General features: G+C 44.1%; 1 protein-coding gene across 13 annotated transcripts in view; it reads right to left on the reverse strand.

The window, feature by feature from the left end:
• RAP1GAP2 (RAP1 GTPase activating protein 2) overlaps positions 1 to 24512 on the reverse strand; it is an 863455-nt gene that overhangs the window by 124000 nt on the left and 714943 nt on the right. For all 13 annotated transcript variants that reach the window (XM_068270219.1, XM_068270220.1, XM_068270217.1 and 10 more), the window contains 2 exons: positions 7576 to 7676; positions 4251 to 4380 (listed from right to left, as the gene is read on the reverse strand). In XM_068270219.1, coding sequence (XP_068126320.1) covers positions 4251 to 4380; positions 7576 to 7676 — 231 coding nt within the window. The remainder of the gene's footprint in view (positions 1 to 4250; positions 4381 to 7575; positions 7677 to 24512) is intronic.

Genomic DNA, 24512 nt, shown 5'->3' on the forward strand with positions numbered 1-24512 from the left:
TTAGAAGATGGTGAAGCCCTACCAGGAAGCCATAGTATAACATGGACATGAGGGCCCATTAACTTTTTCTCCTGAGGTTCCTCCAAGGTGATATTTTCAACTGGTCAGTAAAATGCCCTTTAAACAACTAGCAAGCAAGAAAATACTCAAAATAATTTTGATAGTACTTTTTCACCTACTTTTTGGTACTCTTTCAGTTGTAAAGTACTGAAAAGTTATTTGAAATAGAAGATGAAAAAATATCTCCTAGGAGAAAACTCAGGAGAAAAAGTTCATTGCATATGGGTGAAGAGGTATAGTCATTAAACTGCGTTAATGAGAATAGCGTCTGTAAAGTCTTACCCACGATAAGTAGGCCCTAAATCAGTACATTACATGCGATGTACTATGCTCTGCTCATCGTCTGTAAGACTTTAGGCACAATATTCTCATTACTTCAGTTTAGTGAATGTACCCCTAAATTACATATCTGGGGCATTATTGGAGGAGGATGTACTTTGCATAGTGTTAGGGAGGGAGGGCAGTAGTAAAAAAAAGAGGAAAACTTTTTGTAACCGGGGACTTTAAAGTAAAACTTTATTTTAATTGAAAATTGCAACAATCTTATATTAGTCCATCCAAACCAGCTTTTAGACAGTTATGAATCACTGAAACTAAAGCTTAAACAGTTTAAGTTTGCAAATCTAGAAATCTGCACACTAGTCTAGTCGAAAAGACTCAGCGGGAATCCTCATGGACAAACAGCCACTCCCTGCTCGCAGCAAACTTACTAATTTGGCGACCACTCATTTGTAAAACATAGGGACCCTATTTTATTTATTACAAATTAGTGGTTGCGACCAAATTTGCTTGCCGCCAGCAGTGAGCGGTTGTTTGTCTATGAGTAATATCGTTGGGTCCTCACAACTAGACTAACTCCAAAACCTGGAGTACACACTGCCTAGCTCAACAGAGTGAGAGCTTGCAACTCATTGCCCCACTCTGGAATAATTCACTAACTGGCAGCAAGCTGTGTGACCGTTAGATAACTGTGTTTATGCATGCATGTTTTATTCACTTACATGCAAGCAAGCTTAAATAGGTCTAGCTAATAAGCTCTGCAATGTATATAGCTGAACGGATGAGGAGTGGTGGAGATTTGGGCAGATCCGGCGCCACCATAGGCCGTAATAGGAATCATGGCTATAGCAGCGCTCAGTGAGTAATTTGGGCGCCGTCAAAAGACGGAGCACAAATTATTATAAAAACATGACAATTTGGCCGCCAGCAATAGCTGGAGGCTGAATTACAGTACATCTTTCCTCTCCATCCACGGCGACCTGGTGGGGGAATACTAATTAAAGCCGCCGGGACCTATGCAGGAGCAGGGTGAGCCATTTTTTGGCTTTACCTCACGCCCAAATCTGAGCGGCTTCATTGTATGTACGCGATGAGATGGCCTTTCACCCAGTAACAGTGGAGTTTAATGCAGCGTTACATTATTCTTTCAAAGGAAGCCAACAATGGCTCCTTCCACATTTTATACAGTCAGCTTCTCTTCATGGAGGGAGTAGCTTCCATAACTGGCTTTTATGTTTGTGGAACTCATGCAGCCCTTTCAGCTGAGGAAGCTCACAGCGAAGCATTATTGTTCTGCATTCTTCAGGGCACATTGTTTACAGCTCTATCTGCTAATCCTCAAAGCATCCAGATATCAAAAGCTTATTTCTGTGGAGTGTAATGGAGATCTGGACCTCTCTCTGCCTGGGCCTTGTTTTGATGTATAGAAGAGAGCTGACCAGTAATTTTAATCAATCCAGTTTCTGTGTTGTTTTTTCCTGTGGGCCACGGAAATGAGCATGCGGTTCACAGAAGTATTATAGCCACAGGTAGTTCTTTCCGTCTGGGCTGTAATAATGGGACAATTTTCTCCACACACTCTCAGCGTTCGGTCTGCTTGCCGTACGAAATAATGAAAGAACACTAAATGACACACATAATCACTCCACATCAAGCACAATGTACTGAGCTGGCTTTGATCTGTTCAGGCCAAGAAGCGTTTGGCTTCAGAAGTTTTGTTATAAAAGGAAAGGCCCACTTGACATCAGTTTGCTTGTACAGGATGTTAAGGGAAATATGAACTTTTGTGAAAAGAATCATTCACTCCAGGACAACTACATCTATATAATGATATACTGTATATTATTAAATTGATTTCAGTTCAAATATCAGAGCGGTCATCCCTTCTCATGTGGAGACAGACAATCGCTGTATCAGGTAGCTGTGCTGCCTCGGCGTACGTTTAGATCATACGCTAATGAGTTTGGCGATAGCCGCACCTGATAGTAATAATATCATTCTTTTGATATTATCCATATTATACTATTAATTTGTTATTGCTAGTATCAAACTTGTGCTAATCCCTTCTCTCACACTAACTTTGCTAAAACGTTTTAGCCATTTATGAAAAACGTTTTAGCCATTTATTTAGGAAAAAGGGTTCTTTACAGTAAGAGTGATTAACCTCCTTGCCGGTTATCCCGAACACAGTTCGGGGTAACCTGCGCAGGAGGATTTCTCAGGCCCCGCTGGGCCGATTTGCATAATTTTTTTTTTGTTACAAGCAGCTAGCACTTTGCTAGCTGCTTGTAACTTGCGATCGCCGCCGCTCGCCGCCGATTCGCCGCTACCCGCCGCGCCGAGCCGCCCCCCCCGCCCCAGACCCCTGCGCAGCCTGGCCAATCAGTGCCAGGCAGCGCTAAGGGGCGGATCGGGGTTCCCTCTGACGTCACGACGTCCATGACGTCACGACGTCCATGACGTCGGTGACGTCATCCCGCCCGGTCGCCATGGCGACCAGGGAAGCCCTGCAAGAAATCCCGTTCTCAACGGGATTTCTTGCATACTCTGATCGCCGAAGGCGATCGGAGTAGGTAGGGGGATGCCGCCGCTCAGCGGCTATCATGTAGCGAGCCCTTGGCTCGCTACATGATTTAAAAAAAAAAAAAAAAGTGCGGCGCTGCCTCCTTGCCGGATTTTTTAGACCGGCAAGGAGGTTAAGATGTGGAATGCATTGCCACAGGAACTAGTTATGGCAAACTCTATACCTGCATTTAAAGGGGGCTTAGATGCTTTCCTTGTGTTGAAAGACACACATGGCTATAATTACTAGGTAATGCCTAATGATGTTGATCCAGGGATTTTATCTGATTGCTATCTGGAGTCGGGAAGGATTTTTTTTCCCTTTTGGGGCTAATTGGACCATGCATTGTAAGGGTTTTTCGCCTTCCTCTGGATCAACAGGGATATGTGAGGGAGCAGGCTGGTGTTGTACTTTGTTCTCTGGTTGAACTCGATGGATGTGTGTCTTTTTTCAACCCAAATAACTATGTAACTTCCGCTAACACTAACCCTCTTGCTCCCACTTTACCTAACACTATCTCTCCTAACACAGATACTCCTAACACAACCCTCCAACTCCCACTTAACCTAACACTAATCATCTTAATCCCACTACATCTAATACTATCCATCCTACCACAGACACTCCTAACACTAAATCTCATATTACAGCCACTGACTACCGTTACACCTACACAAAGTTTGCTGCTGTTTATTCTAACACTAACCTTCCTACACCTCACACTAACCCTCTTGCTCCCACTACACCTAACACTATCCCTCCTACCACAGATACTCCTAACACTAACCCTCATACTACCACCACTCACTACCGCAACAGCGGCACTAACCTCACTGCTGCCAATTCAAACACTAACCTTCCTACCCTATATCTAACATTAACTTTCTTACTTCTACACATACCCATCCTTCGCATAAATCCATTGTGTATTGCAATGTAAAGAGTCTGCTGCATTTAATTAAAAAATGGGTTCTTATATCTATGGTGGAACCAAGTGACATCTTTAGATACAATTGTCTTGGCTACCTACACTCCCCCACCCTATACACACACACACACACACACACACACACACACCATCCTATAACCCCACCCCTACTACCATTCTGGCCCCCAAGTGAGATACAAGTTCTTTACACCTATATAATAAATTACAAATAAAGCAAGAAAGAACGACACAGTAAATAAAGCACTTCGATATTTCAAACCACGGACAACTATATCCAACTGTATTTGAATCTATTCAATCATGAGAATGAAAACAAGATTGTATATGTACTACGATTTGAATGTGATACCTTAATAAAATGACTTGATTAATGTATGCCAAAACTAAGAAATGACCTACCTGCTGCGTGTCCCCTTCTGTAAATGGTAACTTTGTAGACACATGAAACATGATTTCCTTATCTCTGAACACTGTGTATATGGACTCTGTTCCCGTCTGCCCATGCGCTACATCTAATCCTCCCCGAAACCTATAAATCAAAAATGTGTATTACTAAACATACATAATGATTTGACAAAGAAAAATCTTAACTTCAATCAAACTAGTACATGTAGCCAAACTCTACTGGACATTTTGAACTGATGGTTTACAGAAGCAATTGAATGGTCTGGAAACGTATAAGGAAACCTATAAGCTGGGCCCTGCCTCCATTCCCCTCAAAACAACCTCTAAAAGGAAGAGAAGTGCCAAAGTCATATAAACTAGTTCAAAACTGCTTAAAAGGTGAGATAAGGGCGGACTTATCTCACCAAGAAGACCACTCTAGAATGGTCAAATTAATTATTTTATTGCAATAAAAAAAATTCTGTATAGCAGAAATTATCTATATAATTATATATGTATTTCTCGATAAACATCATTAGGAATATATATTAGAGAGAGACAGTGGCCCATATGCAATTAACTTTTTCGGGTTATCTCCTAGGAGATAATTTTCATCTTCTCCTTAAACCAAATTTTCACCATTTTACAATTGAAAAAGTACCCAAAAGTGGGTGAAAAAGTACTATCAAATTTAATTTGAGCATTTTCTTGCTTGCTGGTAACTTGAAAGGCATTTTGTGACAAGTTGTGAAAATATCACCTAGGAGAAAACTCAGGACAAAAGGTTAATTGCATAGGAGCCCGTGTCTCTATATGTGGTTTGTAGGAGTACAGAGCCTAAGAGGCTTTTAGCCCCAGTGGTGTGAGGCTTGTTTTACCAACCTGCACAAATAGTTGTCATTCCTAGAGACCCATGTTTGTGAGTATAGGTCTATAATTGCTTCTTTAATCTCATTTTTGTATCTCAAAGCAACCTTAGTTCTTCGTGTCATAGATTCCACAAAAAGTTGGAAGTGGAAGTACATGATTGCCTCATGCGATTTCTGCAGGAATATCAGCTGCACAATCATGATGTAGATTTCACATCCTACCACATCTCCAATCACTACCAGACTGGACGGTTGACAAAAGTCAGGTTGGGTCAGTGATTTCATGCTGTTAATGACACATTAACCCTACCATCCATGCACCTCAAGATAAATCAAGATTATTCACACCAGACCAGCTTCCAATCTTCAACTGTCCAGTTTTCATGAACCTTTCCTCACTTCAGCCCTAACTTTCTGTTCCTGGATCACAGGAGTGAAACTTGACATGGTTTGTCATGTACATTCTGAGATTCTTTTCTGCTCAGCATAGCTGTGCCCAGTAGCCTGGCCCGTTCTGGCTATTATTATCTGACCCCTCTCATGAACATCTCCAGAACTTCTGATCATTGGATGGTTTTCCTTTTTTTTGCATCAGTGTGAAACGACTATTGAGATTATTGTATAAGAGAAGATCAACGGTTAAAAAAAATACCCCATATGACACCAACAATCAAAATCAATAAGATCTCTTTTCCCCACTTTTGTTGCTTCATGTGAACATCATTTGACCTGTATGTGCATTATTTTTTTAGCAGTTTACATTAAAAATCATATACATACACATATACACCAGAAAAAAAACCCACAACTTTAAATAATGTATACATGAACTGAATAGCTTTGACAATCTTTTTAAAGCTGTCAAGAGGTGAAATATATTAATATATATTAGGTGGAATGAACCACATTGTGATGGCAAGGTCTGAGAGTCTCCAAAATGTCAAGTCCAAGCAAGAATAAGTGATGAACCAACTCAGATCATTGGCACTGAGTGGTCCAAACCCAAAGAAGAACTATTATAGCACAAATTGGAAATCATGTTGACTATGAAGGAAAGGAGTCAGAATATATAGAGCATTGCAACTTGCTACATATGAGACCATCAGTCAAAAAGCCTATACTGATTCCTGTCCAACATCAATGGGTGTGTATGTTAAGCCTCGTACGCACATACAAGGCAGATTGCCAGGTGGGGATCGGGCCAGGTGGGGATTGGTACCTTAGGTAACAACCAGAGATCGTACAGATGCGTCGCTAGACTGCAGACTAATGAAGTGTTCTGTTGCTATGTGGGGGGAGGGGGGGGGCAGAGTGGCAACTGAGTGGTGCAGGTGTCACGTCACAAGGAAGCCAGGTGAATCAGGAGAAAAATACTCTCAGCTGATGCTCGGCCATACTGACCCGCCGGCTGATCATTCACTGGCTAAGCAGCCGAGGCGGGTCAGGGCTGCTTTACTCATGCTGAACTCTTAGTAGAGGTGGTCATTATCGGCAGGCCGCCTTGGCTGAATTTATCTAGAATGCGTACACAGCTTAAAAGCTAAGCTAAGGAGCAATGGAAGGAGGTTGCCTGGAATCTCAATTTCTTTGGCCACCTAATTCCTCAATTTTTTTTATCTGATTAAACATCTGTAGGATAAGCTGGAACAACAAGCACAATACATAAATGTTTCACCACACAAAACCTCTGCCCAACTGTTCATGGAGAGAGAGTAAGGAAAGGGTAATAAAGTGAACCTATCCTATTCTCCGTTAGTTGGCCAATGAGAAGCAGCTTAGTAAGGAAGGAAGAAAAAGCACAACTTATGATTCAGGTCTGAGATTTGCTCTAGTTGGACACAGCTATACTGAACATGTTACCAACATCTTCAGTGGCTTTGTGGAGTCTATACTCAAGCTGGACTCATACTGTTCAAGGTAGGTTACTTCTACATATACTGACAGCCGAGAGTTCTGTTTTTGTTTTTGTTTTAGATCTAAATCAGAGTAAATAGTTCTCTCTCTGGCTGAAGTCACACCATGGAAATGCAGACTAAGATGTACAGCACTTCATGCAAATAATGCTGCCAAGAATGGTCCAAAATGGATCTGTAAATACAAAGCACAATACATTGCGTCCCTCCCACTGAAGAATAGCTTACAGCACGGAATAGCATCTGAAGTCAAACTTCTGTGATTCCAGCCTACACTGCACTTGCCTTCATCAGAAGGACAAAAGAAACAGAGAATGGGCAATCAGATCCAGCCACAGAAAATTCAGGAAAAAAAAAAGAAACCTAATCAGCAGAACTTTTCAGTGTACAAAATATTGATTTGCAACCCATTAAATCTCAAAAAAAACAAAACAAAGTAATCATCTTGATGGCAAAAAGGCATTTAGAAAATCAGTACTATTGATTTGAATATCCTTCTAGATTAGCACTTCCCACACCATCACTTATCTGAGCCATGGCTGTATCCTCATAACTCACCCTTTGAAGTCCTGCAGCAGTACCGTTTCTCCCAGTAAATTTAAGAACTCTTTAAATGCCGCACTCTCTTCACTGTTGCTGAACAACTCTTCTTCTAAGGTCTGTAAATCAGAAACATTATCATCATTGTGTCTGTGAACAAATATAATACATGCAACTGTTACGAGCTCAGCTCCAAGCAGTTCTACAACAGTTTTGCATATGTGCCTCCCACTTGTTAAGGAACCAAAAGTAATGAGACAGAATAATATATTCATAAATCAAACTTTCACTTTTTAATACTTGGTTGCAAATCCTTTGCAGTCAATTACAGCCTGAAGTCCGAAATGCACAGACATCACCAGACGCTGTGTTTCATTCCTGGTGATGCTCTGCCAGGCCTCTACTGCAACTGTCTTCAGTTCCTGCTTGTTTTTGGGTCATTTTCCCTTTAGTTTTGTCTATAGCAAGTGAAATGCATGCTCAGTCAGATTCAGGTCAGGTGATTGACTTGGCCATTGCATACCATTCCACTTCTTTCCCTTCAAAAACACTTTGGTTGCTTTTGCAGCTATTCATTGTCCATCTGCAGTGTGAAGCGCCGTCCAATGAGTTCTGAAGCATTTGGCTGAATATGAGCAGATAATATTGCCCGAAACACTTCTGGGATATGTGAGCACAGAAATGTACCTTGATTCTTTTTTTTCTTCCCTTCTCTCCTGTTTGGACTTTATGGACAGTTGTCTTTTATGAACCATTAGCAGACCTAAGCCCATTTAAAAACGGACTCTAAGCCACCCTCACAACCCCCCTCCCCTCCTGTCCGTGACCGCTGCTGCTGGCTGCATGTCAGTGCGCATGCGCACGCCTCCGCTCCGCGTGCCCGCACATGCCCACTCCCCATGGCCCTGTCCTCCTCCTGTCCCTACGGCCGCCGTGCTATACATGCGCAGTAGCACAAAAGCAAGGACACAGGGACAGGAGAGTATGCAGGGACACGGGTTTTATAGTATAGGATACTTTGTAATTATGTTAGCAGTATGATGGGTTAATTTATGGATATATTCATGAGATTGTTACCTTGATAAAGAGACAATGGTGGTCTCGAAACACTGGAATCATTGTGTGTTAATTAATAAATGGCATAAAGGAGAGCTGAGCCAACTTTACTTTTAATGTTTGAGGCCTTCATAAATCAGGTCCAGCATTTCCCCAGCAAAGTGTTGTGATGAACAGCAGGAGGGGAAGGTGTGAATTATACCCATTTACAATAGTCCCTTTCATAAATCTATAGAAAGCAAGTCACAGAGGAACAGAACACAGTGTAATTGGATGGTGATTTCAGAATTGGTATTCAGATCCCTTCTGTCACTGCAGCCTTGTATAACACATTATTCTAAAAGCATCACAGTCTTTAGCTGCACCGCGGCGGAACCGCAGAGAAGTATAAAACTTGGGATGATAATTAAGACGCCTGCCAGAATCTTCTCCGACAAATTAGTGGATTCAATTTTCTTTACCTTTCATATTCTGATTCTTTCCCATAATTATTACAGGCTTGCATCCAGAGACTAATGTTTTGACGCAGGAAATAATCTCATTGTAACTCAGTGAATGCCGGCAGCAAACATTGAGTTCAGCATTTCAATCACATCGGAAGTTACAGAAATAGACCAGTCTGATTGAAACCTGATTTTTTTTAAGTACATATTGCGGCAGCACTACTGTAGATGAGCTCCGGGTGGTGCCACTAGCAGTAGCTAATATTGTATTATCGATATTTTTCAATGCACTACCCCACACCCATTCGTTCTTTAACCTTCCCTTCTAAGTGCCTAAACCAAACCCCCCACCTAATACCTAGCCCCCCTCAGTAAGTGTAAAAATCGAACCTCCCTACCCAGTGCCTAACTAACTTAACTCTCCCTGTAACTGCCTAAACCAAACCCCCCCACCAGATGCCCCCCACCTGATAACTTTACCCCCCCCCCAAACCAAACCTTCTAATCCCAGCCCATAAATGACTGTTAGTTCAATTCCTATGTAGTAGCTGGTCGCCTAATTGCCGATGTTTGAAGGGAACCCGAGCCGAAGTTTGGGTTCAAAAAGAGTTACTTGCCTATGGAGAGGGAAGCCTCAGGATTCTACTGAGGCTTCCCTCCATGCTCCAATGCCCCCCCCCCCCTTAACCAGCACAGCCCACCTCCACATCTGAGCCATGCTCCTCCACTGTTACAAGCACGGCCATGCCGCACATGCACAGTTGCATGGAGCTGCTTGTACATGATTGGCCTCGCTGTTGGGAGAGGAGGTGCCAATCTTCCAGGGGGCCATGCTCAGTGAGGGGGGGGGGGGGGATCAGAGCACTGAGAGAGGCTTTCATTGGATTTTGAGGCATCCTTCTCTTTAGGTCACTTCCCTCTCTTTAGGTAAATATCTAATTTTGTACCTTCGGCTCGGGTACACTTTAATTAACTGACGTGTCTACTAGACCCCTGCTGATCCCGGGGCCCATATGACCTGATCCATGAATTTTCAGTACATAAGATTCTTGTGATGTAACAATTCTCTGTAGTATAACAGGAATTCCATCTTTGTATCATTCTTATCTAAATTTCACAGTTGCTTAAATTAATCAAAGAGCTATTTAAAATCATAAATAGTATTTTTTACCATTTGACGTTTTTCATGGTGAAATAACAATTTCTGCTTTCTTTAATTTTTTTAAGGGAAACTATTTTTTGCTGATCCCTCCATCTCATGGTCTCATGGTCATCAGCCCCAATAGTTGGGTATGAACATACTTTATTGTGTGTTCTTTTCTAAGCTTGAGAAAGGGCTTGGTAAAACCTGAAATGGATCAGTGCCATCAAAATACTATACTGGATTAGCACATGAACTGTATGTCTTGGTTCCTTACTTTGCCGGACCATACTTGCTTTTAATGCCAAATTTGAAGTACTACCATTATAGTAACCCTTTTGGAGGGTTAAATGAAGACTGTCTATGTAGCTGTGTTCTTTCATCAATAATTTTGTATCTAATAATAAAACTTTTTCTGGAATTAATATGTCCTCCCTGGAACTATTGTTCCACCAATCACCAGCAGGTTTCTCTGCCTTTTATTATTGTTGGTCCAGAATTCCCCTGCGAGAGCTACTTCTATGTTCCATCAGCAAAGGTCACCATCCTTCAGCTATTTGCTTAGTTAATTTCAGGTGGCAATTTTGCTGTGATTACCATATTTTTTGATTATAAGACTCTCGTCGGACTATGAGACACACCTACGTTTAGAGGACAACAATCAGGGAATTCTTTTTTACCAAACCTGGTGTGCTTAAAGTGGATTCAAGATAAACCTTTACTCATTGCATAATTGTGTTCCTTTCGTATAGTTCAGTGCTGTCCAACCTCATGGGCATGAAGGGCCATTTTTTTTCAGACCCCATGGTGGAGGGCCGAAGATTCTTGCTGGAGCCGCAAACTAAACTAAACTACATACAAACGTTTTAACTCATACATGAACATTATGGAAAATCCAAGTTGAAAATAAACTGTGAAGATAAACAATTTCATCCATCCTACTCCTGAAAAATGTATTCTTTTTTTTAGAACCTCCCAGTTTTATTTTCCGTTTTAAAAAGCTAAAAAAGTAGGTTTAATGCTATTGTCTCATATGATGATGATTCAGCTTTTCCCATAGTCTCGCAGTTAGCAATCATGAGGCCCCCAACAAATCATGAGGACCCCAACAAGATACATTCAGCAATCATGATGCCCCCAACAAGACAAATTTAGCAATCATGAGGCCCCCAACAAATCATGAGGCTCCCAACAAATCATGAGGCTCCCAACAAGACACATTCAGCAATCTTGAGGCCCCCAACAAGACAAATTCAGCAATCATGATGCCCCCAACAAATCATGAGGCATCCAAGAAGACAAATTCAGCAATCATGAGGCACATAAATAGACAGCATTTCACATAAATAGGCAGAATGCCCCCTTAATATGGTAGACACCTCTCACCTGGCTTTTAAATTCTCCTCTACTGGCTGCTGTGCCTGGCTATACTGTTTTTGGCTGGATTGGGGATGATGTGTGGGCTGAAAGGCCTTGCGGTGATGCTGTGGCCGGGCTGGCGGTGATGCTGTGGTGTGGCCAGCTGAGGTAGTGACAGGTGCCCCCCAGTTAGATAGTGACAGGTGTCCCCCCAGCTGAGGTAGTGACAGGTGCCCCCCAGTTAGATAGTGACAGGTGCCTCCCCAGTTGAGGTAGTGACAGGTGTCCTCCCAGCTGAGGTAGTGACAGGTGCCCCCCAGTTAGATAGTGACAGGTGCCTCCCCAGTTGAGGTAGTGACAGGTGTCCCCCCAGCTGAGGTAGTGACATGTGCCCCCTAGTTAGATAGTGACAGGTGTCCCCCCAGCTGAGGTAGTGACAGGTGCCCCCCAGTTAGATAGTGACAGGTGCCCCCCAAGTTAGATAGTGACAGGTGCCCCCCAGCTGAGGTAGTGACAGGTGCCCCCCACGTTAGATAGTGACAGGTGCCCCCCAGCTGAGGTAGTGACAGGTGCCCCCCCAAGTTAGATAGTGACAGGTGCCCCCCCCCCCCAAAGTTAGATAGTGACAGGTGCCCCCCAGCTAGATAGTGACAGGCGCCCCCCAAGTTAGTGACAGGTGCCCCCCAGCTAGATAGTGACAGGTGCCCCCCAAGTTAGATAGTGACAGGTGCCCCCCAAGTTAGATAGCGAGGTGTCCAGTCCCCGTTACCTTTCATCAGCGCTGTCCTCTCCCGTGTCCCCACTGGCGCTGCCTCAGCTCAGACCTCACAGATCGTGGCGACTGAAGAGAGCAGAGTGTGCATAGCACCCGCGCGGAGGAACTTCACATGCGGAAGTGACTAATGATGTCACGTTCGCATGTGAAGTACTCCGTGTATGCGGGTACTACACATGCGCACTCTGCTCTCTTCAGTCGCCGCGATCTGTGAGGTCTGTAAGTGCACGATATGAGGTTGCAGGCATGGCGCCTATAGCGGAAGCCATGCCTGCAACTCAGGGAGACGAGCGGGCCGCAGCTGGAGGCCTGGCGGGCCGGATGCGGCCCGCGGGCCGCCAGTTGGACAGCGCTGATATAGTTTATAGGGCATTCCTGAAGCCAAATACTTTTTTTGTTTTGTTTTAATACTCTAATTCGCTATAAACCAAACAAGCCTCGCCCACAGCTTCTCCAGAGTGCCTTGGTACTGAAGCAAGGGCTTATGGGAGCTCAGTCTGGGCAGGAGGAGGGGGAGGTTACTAGTCAGAGATTTCAGAGATAAAGGGGAGGAGGAGAGGGGAATGAATTTGTCACAGGCTGAGGGCTGGAGATGCTATCAGCTTGCCTGTGTGTAATGTGACAAACAGAAAATGGCGGCTCTCATTGTATCACAGGAAGAAATAATCATATACTGTTGCAGCTGTTTGCATCTAGATATGCTGTGAAAACTCTAGATAATATATATAAGTTACTTGCTATAGTTAGTTTTTCATCTCAGATCCGCTTTAAGGAACAGGGGCATGTTATAGACCCCCCAGCTGTCTCTAAGCTACACTGCCCAGCTACCCTACACTAACCCCTGCTGCCCCCACCAATTACACTGCATTGCACTACACTAACCCCAGCTGCTCCTCCAGCTAAACTGCACTACATTACACTGGCCCCTGCTGCCCCACCAGCTAAGCTACACTGCACTGCACTATACTACACACTACACTACACTAACCCCTGCTGCTAAGCTACACTACACTACCACTTCAGCGTATGCTCTCACCTGATCCAGACACAGTTCTCCTCTCCTCCTCGCTCCAGTCCTGCCACTCTACACACGCTCCTCTTCTCCTTCGTCTGTAGCTGCTGCTATACAGTGCCGTCGCCTGCCGCTATACACGTTCCAGTCCTCTTGGTGGGCTCCATACTTCCTGATTAGTGGTTCCCTGCTACTGCTTGACCCCTGTGGCGCACATCCTGCATGACCCCGACGCATGTGTACTGCTGGGGGTCACACAGTTAGAGGGTACCACTAAGAGAAAGTACGGAGCCCACCAGGACCAGAACATGTGCAAACTACATGTACAGCAGTAGGACCGGAGCAAGGGGGAGAGTAGTGCGGCACTTGATGCAGAAAGTGGTTGCCTGCGCACTCTGCACCACTTTTACTGTATATTCAGAATATAAGACACACCTACTTTTACCCCCTAGTGATGGGGAAGAAGAAGTGCATCTTATATTCTAAATAATACGGTACTTTACTTGTGCACTTATTTAGTAAATGTGTATGCAGCTTTACCCAGATTCTGCCATGTTGCATTTTGCTACCATTGTGGTGGTCACTAATCAATGATTCATAACAGTACTGAGCTGCTTCACCTTAAAGTACCCAGACCCTATAAAAGTCTATCAGGAGCACTGAGAATGAGGACATATAAGGAGTCCTAAGGTGTACCTGAGACAGGGGGAAGGTGTATACTAACCTGGGGCTTCTTCCATCCTGCTGTAGTCTGTTAGTTACCTTACTGTCCTCCCGGTCTGCTCCACTGTGCTGCTGTCAGCCCCTGTAAAGTCCGCAGCTGGCTCACTACTTGCAGACTACTTTGCTTGCCTCATTAATCCTGCTCCCGAGGCCAGGAGCATTCCACGCATGCACAGTTCATACAGAATTGTAACTGCGCATGTGAAGAACACTCCTGGACATCAAAGTATGATCAGTTTTCTTTGGTGACAGCTGTACAATGAATTGGACTGGGAGGCCATCAAGGGAGGTGACAGACTACTGGGGGGTTGGAAGAAGGCCCAGGTAAGTAAAAATCATTTTGTCGATGTCGTCCCCACCCCGCCAGGGTTCTCTTTAAAGTATACCAATTGGAAGCTAAGCCGCGACCTGGGAGGTACTTCCTGGGTCACGGACTAGCTTCCAATTGGAGGAAGCTCACGGCGGTGGGGACAGAGGCGGGGGAGTGCTGATAGACTGACAGCCTGCAGGTAAATACAAGGCTAGCGACAAGCAGATTGTCGCTAGCCTAGCGCTTTTTTCAGGGGGGGGGGGGCACAGCACTCCCTAGACTAGAGGCGGCCATAGCGAGACCCAGAGGCATGTCATTATGCACAGGACATGCCTCTGTGGTCTCTTAAGATGTAAAATACCCACCTCTGGTTCTCTTTACAGTAAATTTCAGATTTCCAAGAGGAGTTTGCCAGTAACCACTGCCTCACCATAATGAATCTGCTTTACACACCCATTCTAACCTCTACTCTTGCCATAGCAGTGGATAGGAGCAAACATCACAAAACACATCAGGGCGCAATATGTACACTTAAAGAAAACCTATACTGAAAATTAAAAGTCAAAATAAACATACACAGGTCATACTTACCTCCTGTGTAGTCTACTCCTCAATCTATTTTTCCTCTCCTGTGTCCTGTTTGTCCACTGTGATCAATGGAATTCTCCGTCCTCCATTTTGAAAATGGCTATTACCCCATAACAGCTTCCTGGTCAGCACACTGTTAAACTGTAACATCGCCCACTTGAGCCATTAGGAAACATGGACACATCAGTTCTCCTCTCAGCTGTAACTGACAGCAACTGATATATAACTGGCAGCAACTGATATATTTCAGTTCTGACAAAATGTTGTCAGAACTGGAAGGGATCATTGTCAGAAGAAAATGGTGAGCTTTTGAGAGGAACTGATGGCAAGGTAACTATGTAATGTTCATTTGAAGTTACCTTGAAGTTACCTCATGTGTTTATTTTAAATACTTTTACTCAGTACAGGTTCTCTTTAAGTGCCCGGGAGATGGGAGGAGTTGAGGCGTGTGGAGTTTGTTCATTCAGATCACTTCCCAGGCTTTTTCTGGCATTTCTATTTTTGTCTTTTACTAGGTAATGATGAGCTCTCTTTCCTCTCTGCACTTTAAACCTGCTGTGCTAATCATTGATGCTGGTTCCTCACAGATGCTAGCTGGGCAAAGTGTATCTTTTTAGTCACATACTGTTTTGGTTTCACTCATCTATGGCAGTGGCTTCTCTCCGCATACGCATCTCTTCATTTACTAAAAAAGAGCACTCTATGAGAAAATATAGATAAGTACACATCCATAAAATATGTATACCAGTATTTATCTCTAAGTAAATATCACTGCACTTGAATTATTTCCTATGTAGCAGTCATTCATGGTTGGTATTGTTGCTATTATATTATTATCTGATGCCTTTCTTGCCGACAAGTTTTTAACAAGTACATCCCCTCCTCACGGGAGATTATCAAGGTTTCACATATGCTTTACAATGGCATTCTCTGCCAACTACAATACTTCTAGAAAGATGTTAGCCTGCCTGCTCATATGCGCTCTGGTATATGGACTGGGACACAGCCGTGTGTGACTCTGGAAATAAAGAAAACCTTGAGTATCCCCATTGAGATGAACTACTCCAAAGGTGGCCACTAACGTTCCAATTTCTAGTTCAAAATCATTCAAGCGATCAGATAATTCTGATCAGAAGTGAAATATCGCACTATGTAATACATCATTCACTACACCATCAACAAACCAATCTGTGCTTCCTATCTATCCCAACCAACAAGAAAATCCCCATTTTGGTTTGTCGAAAATCCAATCGGACCAGGGGCGTAGCAATAGGGGGTGCAGAGGTTGCGACCGCATCGGGGCCCTTGGGCCAGAGGGGCACCGTAGCGCCCTCCCTGAACTGCAGTATTAGCTCTCTATTGGTCCTGTGCTCATAATAATTACTTTTATAGATACTTTGAATAGTGATAATCATTAACAAACTGTTCCCCATCCCCTTCTTGCACCTCTGACACTGTAGTTGCCATTGGCAAGTTTTGGCGCGCTGTATCAATTGTTATGTATAGAGTGCTTGGTGGGGGCCCGTGTAAAACTTGCATCGGGGCCCAAAGCTCCTAAGCTACGCCACTGAATCGGACAATTGTGCCCATCAATGGAGATTATATGCAACCAATCCGATCACATCCAATCAGAATTAGCTGATCGCTCAAATGATTTTTCGCTAGAAAATTGACCATCAGTGGCCACCTCAAAACCTGTCAAAAGAGATTCAGAGCCATCAGAATATAAATACTTCATGTAACTGACAGCTACATAGGAAGTCAGTAATTGCAAGTGCATTTACTCTGGACAAATGTGTACATTTACATTTTTTGTTTTATTTTTTCTCCATAGTACTTCTTTACACCCATTTAGTCCTAACCCTTAGACTGCTGCATACATCTATAGGTGTTTTTGTGTTTCCGTATCCAAACGCCACAGGTGTCTAAAGGCATTTTAGTACAAAACTACTTCCGCCTGCAGGCCGGGTTTGCACAAGATTTGGGCAAGATATTCAATAAACACAATTCAAACATAGCTGATCCACTCCTCCCTCTATCCCTCCCTCCCTTTCTTCCACCTCTCACACAGTATACCCACTCAAAGCTTTTTTTTTCTTTTTGCACATTCTTATTCTTGTAAATTATTGTTAGATTGCTACCAACAAGCTGCATTATTGTCTGACTTGCACCTGAGGCATAGCGGCAGATTCAAAAAACATCTGTAAAGTTTACATGCACAGAAAAGTGCACGTACTTTTACTGGCATTTACGCAAGCTATGTAATGGATGACATGGAAATAGTGCAAATTGCCTTATGTACTTAGCATGCATATTTCTTTGTAACAAGTGTTACACAAATAGTGCAGTGTGTTTTATACAGCAATGTGCACGTACATTCATATTGCAGGTTGCGCTATTTAAGTAAGGCCCATTATATCATTTGAAAGCATACCGGTAAAGGTTAGGTGTGATTTCTCAGCATCTAAATTTCAATGATGGCTAGTCAATGTGCTGCTTAGTGTCATAAAATGTGCATATTTTATTGGATACCATTTTTGTTTTGCTTTATCTGAAGGCTCATAGACATGCTTGACTAAAGTCTGCTGAGGCAGCCAATAATGATCGCCTCAGCCAATAATAAAGCCCTGACCCCCAACCCAGGTGTGATCCACCCAATGGATCAACTCCCCCGACCAATGGCCAACTTTATTGTTCACACTGCTCCCCCCATAGCAACAGAACGCAATGGCAGTTACATAGTGGACATGTGTTTGTAGTGGACAGCCCAGCCATATCATCCAAGGGGATCGGGGTCCTGATCCACAATGGGCGACATTAGTCAAAGTTGTGCATAGCACCTTAAAGAGACTCTGTAACAAAATGTTGAGCCTTATTTCTTCTATCCTATATGTTCCTATAGCTTTTTCTAATGTGTTCTGGCTTACTGCAGCCTTTCCTAATTGCACAGTGGCTGTGTTATCTGTTATATGATCTAATCTTCTCTCCTCTGTATGCTCTGTCGGGCTCAGGCAGTCTGGCTGGAATGTGCTGTGCTGCTTGTGATTGGATAGAAGCTATACACACCCTCTCCAGGCCCCCTGCAAGCTCTGTATGACTCACACACTGAGCTACTCTCAGCGTATCACTTGCTATGTCTTTTGTTTGTAAACACTGCCTAAAACTGGCAATTACAAGCCAGGATTGCAGCAGGGAGAGGCAGAAACAGCACAGAGGGGCCCAGGAGAACATAATGAATAGAATTGTATGATTTTTATTGTAAGAATTTTACAGTACAGATTCTCTTCAAAGGACAACTGAAGCGTGAGGTATATAGAGGCTGACATATTTATTTCCTTTTTAAGCAATACCAGTTGCCTGGCAGTCCTGCTGAGCATCTGCCTCTAATACTATTATTCAAAGACCCTGAACAAGCATGCAGCAGATCAGGTGTTTCTGCCATTATTGTCAGATCTGACAAGATTAGCTGCATGCTTGTTTCTTGTGTGATTCAGACACTCCTGCAGTCGCTGCTGTGTTTCTAGTGTTATCCCATTTCAATTTGACGCTGGTTGTAAAGCAACCTCCATTCAGATGGAAACTTTTACAAACTCTTAGAGGGTCTTAAAAAGTAAGCTGAAATAAAACTAACTTGCAAAACTTCTAGCTACGCCCAAATCATATTTTCGATGCAAAATTGATGATTTGATGCCAGTTTACCGCTAAAGCAGTGATTAGCATGGTCAACCCCTGACCTGAAGTGATGCATCATGGGTGTTATTTCTCACTTGAGGAGACTCACAAATACCTTTAGTTTTAAAGCGGAATTGTCAAAACCAAATTCTATTTAAACACTGCAGAGTGTTTAAAATGCTGCCAGAAATCTCTCCCTGCAAGTACAAGCTCTCCAATCTATTCAGGAATCCCTCTGTTATTATATTTTCTCAGTCCCACAGACTCTTTTCTGTGCCATTGCCAATGACCCTCCCACCTTCCTGCTTCTCACTGATTGGCTGAGCAGACTGCTTCCTAGCTGAAACATGATCCTCTGCTCACTTGTGTTTACAAGCAAGGCTGAGGTGACTTAGTGATTGGAGGAGAAAAGAAAAAAATGTTAAGGGAAGAAATGACATCAGGATTTAGCCTCAAACTGGGGCAAGCAATTCAAGTTCGGCTGGCACACCAGTGTCAATATTTCAAGCAGTTGTATTGTATGCACAACATTGGGGACAAAAGACATGGTTCCCACTAGGCACAGAATTCTCTTCATTCACTATATAAAATTCACTAAAATTAACACGTGAACAGGCGCATGCGCGGGCTACGCCAAGATGGCCGCTTAGGAGAAGAGCTCCCGTAACACCGCCGCTTATATCAGCCGCATCTCCGCATCCAGCCCACTCCACAGCGCGGCTACCCTCCGTTCCTCCTGCCTCAACACCCAGGCACCGGCAGATATGGCCACCAAAGCCCCAGGCAAAACGGGGACGACAGGCGCAATGGACAGATTCCTCTGCCCTCCCGCTCTCCAAGATGGCGCCGACCTGCCCGCCCAGCCCCTCGTGGAAGGCGCATCACAACCAGGTACTAACACCCAGACTGAACTGGTGACAACAGCAATACTGGACTCAGCTTTCCAAAAGCATTACCACTCGCTTTACACTTCCCTCCAGACTTTAATACTTTCCGCTGTGAAAGATCTGAAAGCAGAAATTACTGAAATAGGAGACCGCACTAACGCCCTTGAATCCAAAGTTGACTCCATAGTGCAAAAGCAAACAAATATGGAGGACGACCAGCGCATTATGTTCTCAGACCTGAAGAGCTTACGCTCGGGACATGAAGATATAGAAAACAGAGAGCGCAGGCAAAACATCAGGGTAAAGGGCATCTCCATGCAAGTCTCTAACGAGAACTTGAACTCTCACCTTCTGGAACTTTTTCAAACAATTGTACCTGACCTTCCACAGGAACTATGGAGAATGGATAGGGCCCACAGGGCGCTGGGGGAAAGGCAGGCCTCCGCGGGCAGACCAAAAGACGTTGTTATACGGCTACACTACTACGAGGCAAAAGAAGCCATATTCAAAGCCCTCCGCAACATCTCCTCGGTGGACTTTAAAGGAGACACCATCGCTATTTACAATGATCTCTCCCTGATTACGCTGGCTAAACGTAGGGCTCTCCGACCCGTCACTCAACTCTTACAAGAAGCGAAGATTCCTTATAAGTGGGGATTCCCTTTCAGACTCTCGGTCACTAGGAAAGGGGTGACATTTACTCTTACTGATGTTGATGATGCTGATTTTTTCCTGAAACAAATGGGCCTACGACTCCCTCTTCAACCCTCATCTTCTAGACACAGATCACCGGAATCTTCCCCACCACGCAAGGTCCGGCACATATCCGAATGGTCCAAGGTCCCCCTGCGTAGCCTCTCTTCCCAAAACACCCAAGAGGAGATGGAGGCTCAGCAAACCTGAACTTAACCTTCCCATTGGCGCCTCGATCACTCTGGACAAGCAGCCTCTGGCTCCTCGTTAAAACCGGAGCTGACAGGAGGCGTTCTCCACTCAGGATCTAAAGGTCTACCTATATAAGTTTTGTATAGCTCTCTCCCTGTTAATTTGCTTATTTAGCAGGTTAAGATACTCCAGGAGGTCTCATAGAGAAGCTCCCTCTCCTGGGCGGTCTACGGGCTACCCGGTATGTTCCTCAGGAGGTATTCCAGTCCAGGGGTTTCCTTACGGACCCCCCTCTACTGGGGCCCCTCACCTTGGTGGCTTATTTTTGCCGCCCTGTTGTTGAGCCACATTTTTTACAGTGGCAACATTTTGGTTCTTATAGTAGTTATTAATCTGAATGTTCTTATTGTTTTATCATTATTATTCTTCCCAAGGTTTGACCCTTTTCTTTTTCATCCAGGTTGGTTCCTCTCAATTTTCCACATAACAAACACCCTCTATGACAATGGTTAAATGTCTTACTGTAAATGCTAAGGGGCTTAACACCCCCCAAAAAAGATTTGCCCTCTTAAAAGATCTCAGGAGGCTTGGGGTGGATATAGCCATGATCCAGGAGACCCATTTCAGGAAAGCTGATCCCCCACGGATTTATAGCAAACTCTTCACGGAAATATTCCTAGCATCAGGCCCCCAAAAGAAGGCAGGGGTTGCGATCCTAGTTAAAAAAGGGGTTCCCCTCAGGGTATCACGTACGATCTCAGACCCCCAAGGAAGATACCTGATACTAATAGGTAACTTAGCAGGTAAACCAGTAACCCTGGCAAATGTTTATGTCCCAAATGTAAATCAGACTTCATTTCTCTCTTCTTTTCTAGTTAAGCTACAGAAGATGACTGAAGGCCCCCTAGTTTTAGGAGGAGACTTTAATTTAGCCTTCTCCTCACAACTAGATAGATCATCCCCCCCTGGTTCCACCCCTTCTCCACTTCACCAACGAAACGCTAGGCAATTTAGAGTCCTTATGAGAAAATACAGTCTCCTAGACCTGTGGAGAATAGCTCACCCTACATCAGTAGAATATACCTTTTTCTCTCCACCGCATGCCTCCCACTCTAGGTTGGACTATTTTTTCGCTCCTTCTCCAATAGTCTCCATCCTATCAGACTCCCACATACACCCCCTAGCTTGGACAGATCACCAAGGTGTCTCAATAGACCTCCAGTGGAACATCTCCCCCCATAAACCCTTTCATTGGAGGATCAATGAATCTCTACTACAAGATAAGACTCTGGTATCTAAACTATCAGGGGACCTTCAGTCATTTTTTGATATTAACATCCCTTCTGTCACATCGTTTGGTACGGCCTGGGAGGCCCATAAGGCTTATATCAGAGGCCTTCTTATCCAAGAAGGAACTAAAAGAAAACGCCTAACCAATTCTCAGCTGCAGGCTCTCTATAAGAAACTCTCAGAAGCTCAAGATCTATTTAAGAATTATTCTACTCCTGAGAACTTTACACACATCCAATCCATTAAGCTAGAAATTAAACAGCTTCAATCCGCTCAATTAGAAAAAAGCCTCCGCTGGACCAGACAGTTATTCTTTGAACGGGGCAATAAACCCCATACAATACTAGCTAGGAAGCTGAACCCTAAAGGCTCCCAGGCCCACATTTACTCCATGAAAGACCCCAAGGGTACTATACACTACGATCCCTCCCAAACCGCAAAAATTTTCACTGATTACTATAAGGGCCTCTACAACCTCCCAGGCCACCAAAATGAAACTCTGCTCTCCTCCCGTACTTCCACGTTTCTCGCCTCATTAGACTTACCTAAGCTCACAACCATCCAACAAACAACTCTCAACTCTCCGTTTACCTCAGAGGAGTTTGAAGAGGTGTTTAAACACCTTCCTACGTCAAAAACTCCAGGCCCAGACGGCCTCACTTATAAATACTATAAGACTTTTAAATCTATCCTACTACCCCACTTGATCTCCCTAGGAAATAAACTGCTGCTTGGTAATCAGGCCCCGGACTCCTTCCTAAGATCCTTCATCACCATGATCCCCAAACAAGGGAAGGACCCCCTGGTCCCCCAGAGCTATAGACCCATCTCCCTTCTAAACTCGGACCTCAAAATAATTACAAAGGCAATGGCCAATAGGCTTAACCCTATCCTCCTATCATTAATCAGTAATGATCAGGTGGGCTTCATTCAAGGGAGACAAGCAGGAGACAACACCAGAAAGCTAATCGACCTGGTGGAACTTATGGGGAGGTCTCGGAGGCCTTCTCTGCTCCTGAGTTTGGATGCAGAGAAGGCCTTTGACAGGCTATCCTGGCCATTTCTTTTTTCAGTACTAGAACATCAGGGTTTCTCGGGCCCATTTTACAACCTAATACGCTTCCTATACTCCAACCCTTCCACCACAGTTAAACTCCCCTCTGCTCCTCCCCTCTTTTTCCCTATCCGCAATGGCACAAGACAGGGGTGCCCACTCTCCCCTCTCTTATTTGCCATTAGCATAGAACCCCTGGCTTGTGCCATACGCCAGAACCCAGACATCAGAGGGGTTACCCAGGGCCAGTGGGAACACAAAATCTCATTATTTGCAGATGATGTCCTCCTGACCCTTGTGGAGCCCCTGACCACTCTCCCAGTATTGCATAAAATCCTCCAGGAATACGAAGATCTCTCAGGTTATAAGCTTAACCGTGATAAAACGGAAGCTCTACCCATCAACATCCCCCCTTTCTCGCTGGCCAACCTACAAGAGAACTACCACTACAACTGGAGAAAACATACTTTGAAATACTTGGGTATCTTCCTTACTACCTCATACAACTCTCTCTATAAACATAACTTCCCCTCAGTCATCACCTCTATCATTCAAGATCTCCATAAATGGACATGTTATCATATTTCTTGGATAGGACGCCTACACTCTGTAAAAATGAACATACTCCCCCGCCTCCTCTACCTATTTGAAACCCTTCCAATCCCTGTACCCTCCTCCCAACTAACCATCCTCCAAAAGGAAATCAATAAATTCATCTGGAACCGCAACAAACCCAGGGTTGCAGGGTCTGTCATGACGGCTCTGAGGGACCAGGGAGGTCTAGGCCTCCCCCTTATCGCTCAATACTATAAGGCCACCCACCTTCGCCAAATAACCGAATGTTCGGACTTTACAGCTAGGACTAAATGGGCTCTCATTGAATCCACTGAAATTCTCCCAATTTCTCTAGCCTCCTGTATCTGGTCTAACAACACCTATCCTCCCCAAGCCTCTCTGGGCCTCTCCTCAACTAGGTTTATGTTACGCATCTGGTCAAAAATAGCTCACAGTGCAGGCTTGAAGTCTCCATATAGACTACAACCTTTTCTAGGGAACCCCAGGTTCAAACCCGGTATGGACTACAATTTCATGAGACGATGGTACTCCAGGGGATTCTTTAGGCTCCAGGACTGGCTGCGACCAATGTCTACATCCTTCATTACTTACTCCCAACTAAGTGAAAAATTTTCCCCTTCTGCGAGCCTCTTCTTAGAATATAACCAAATTTCCCACTTCATAAGATCAATCCTACCCGCTCGGACGGACATAGATCGTGCCACAGCTTTTGAGAATCTGTGCCTGCAAAAAGGCCATCAGAAGGGCCTGATCTCCCAAATTTATATCCTCCTCTCTACAAATTCCTATTCTAATACTCCTAATCACCCCTATATGACAAAATGGGAATCCGCCTTGGCACAACCTATCTCTCCCTCTGACTGGGACTCCATCTGGCAGAACGCCAAAGACTCCTCAATGTGTGTCCAAATCAAAGAAAACATCTATAAAATTTTGTTTAGATGGTACTTAACCCCCGACCAACTTTCCCGCATCTATCCTGGTGCTTCAGATTTATGTTGGCGTGGCTGTGGACTCAAGGGAACACTCGACCATATTTTTTGGTCTTGCCCTATCCTTACCCCATTCTGGCTGAGTATTCAGAACCTAATATTTCAAGTTTTAGAGGTGACTATACCCTTGGACCCCATGTTTATGTTATTGGGCAAATCAGCCCCTCTAATCCAAAAATTCCAGAGAATATT

Source organism: Hyperolius riggenbachi, chromosome 2, assembly GCF_040937935.1.
Source record: "Hyperolius riggenbachi isolate aHypRig1 chromosome 2, aHypRig1.pri, whole genome shotgun sequence".
Lineage (NCBI taxonomy): Eukaryota > Metazoa > Chordata > Amphibia > Anura > Hyperoliidae > Hyperolius > Hyperolius riggenbachi.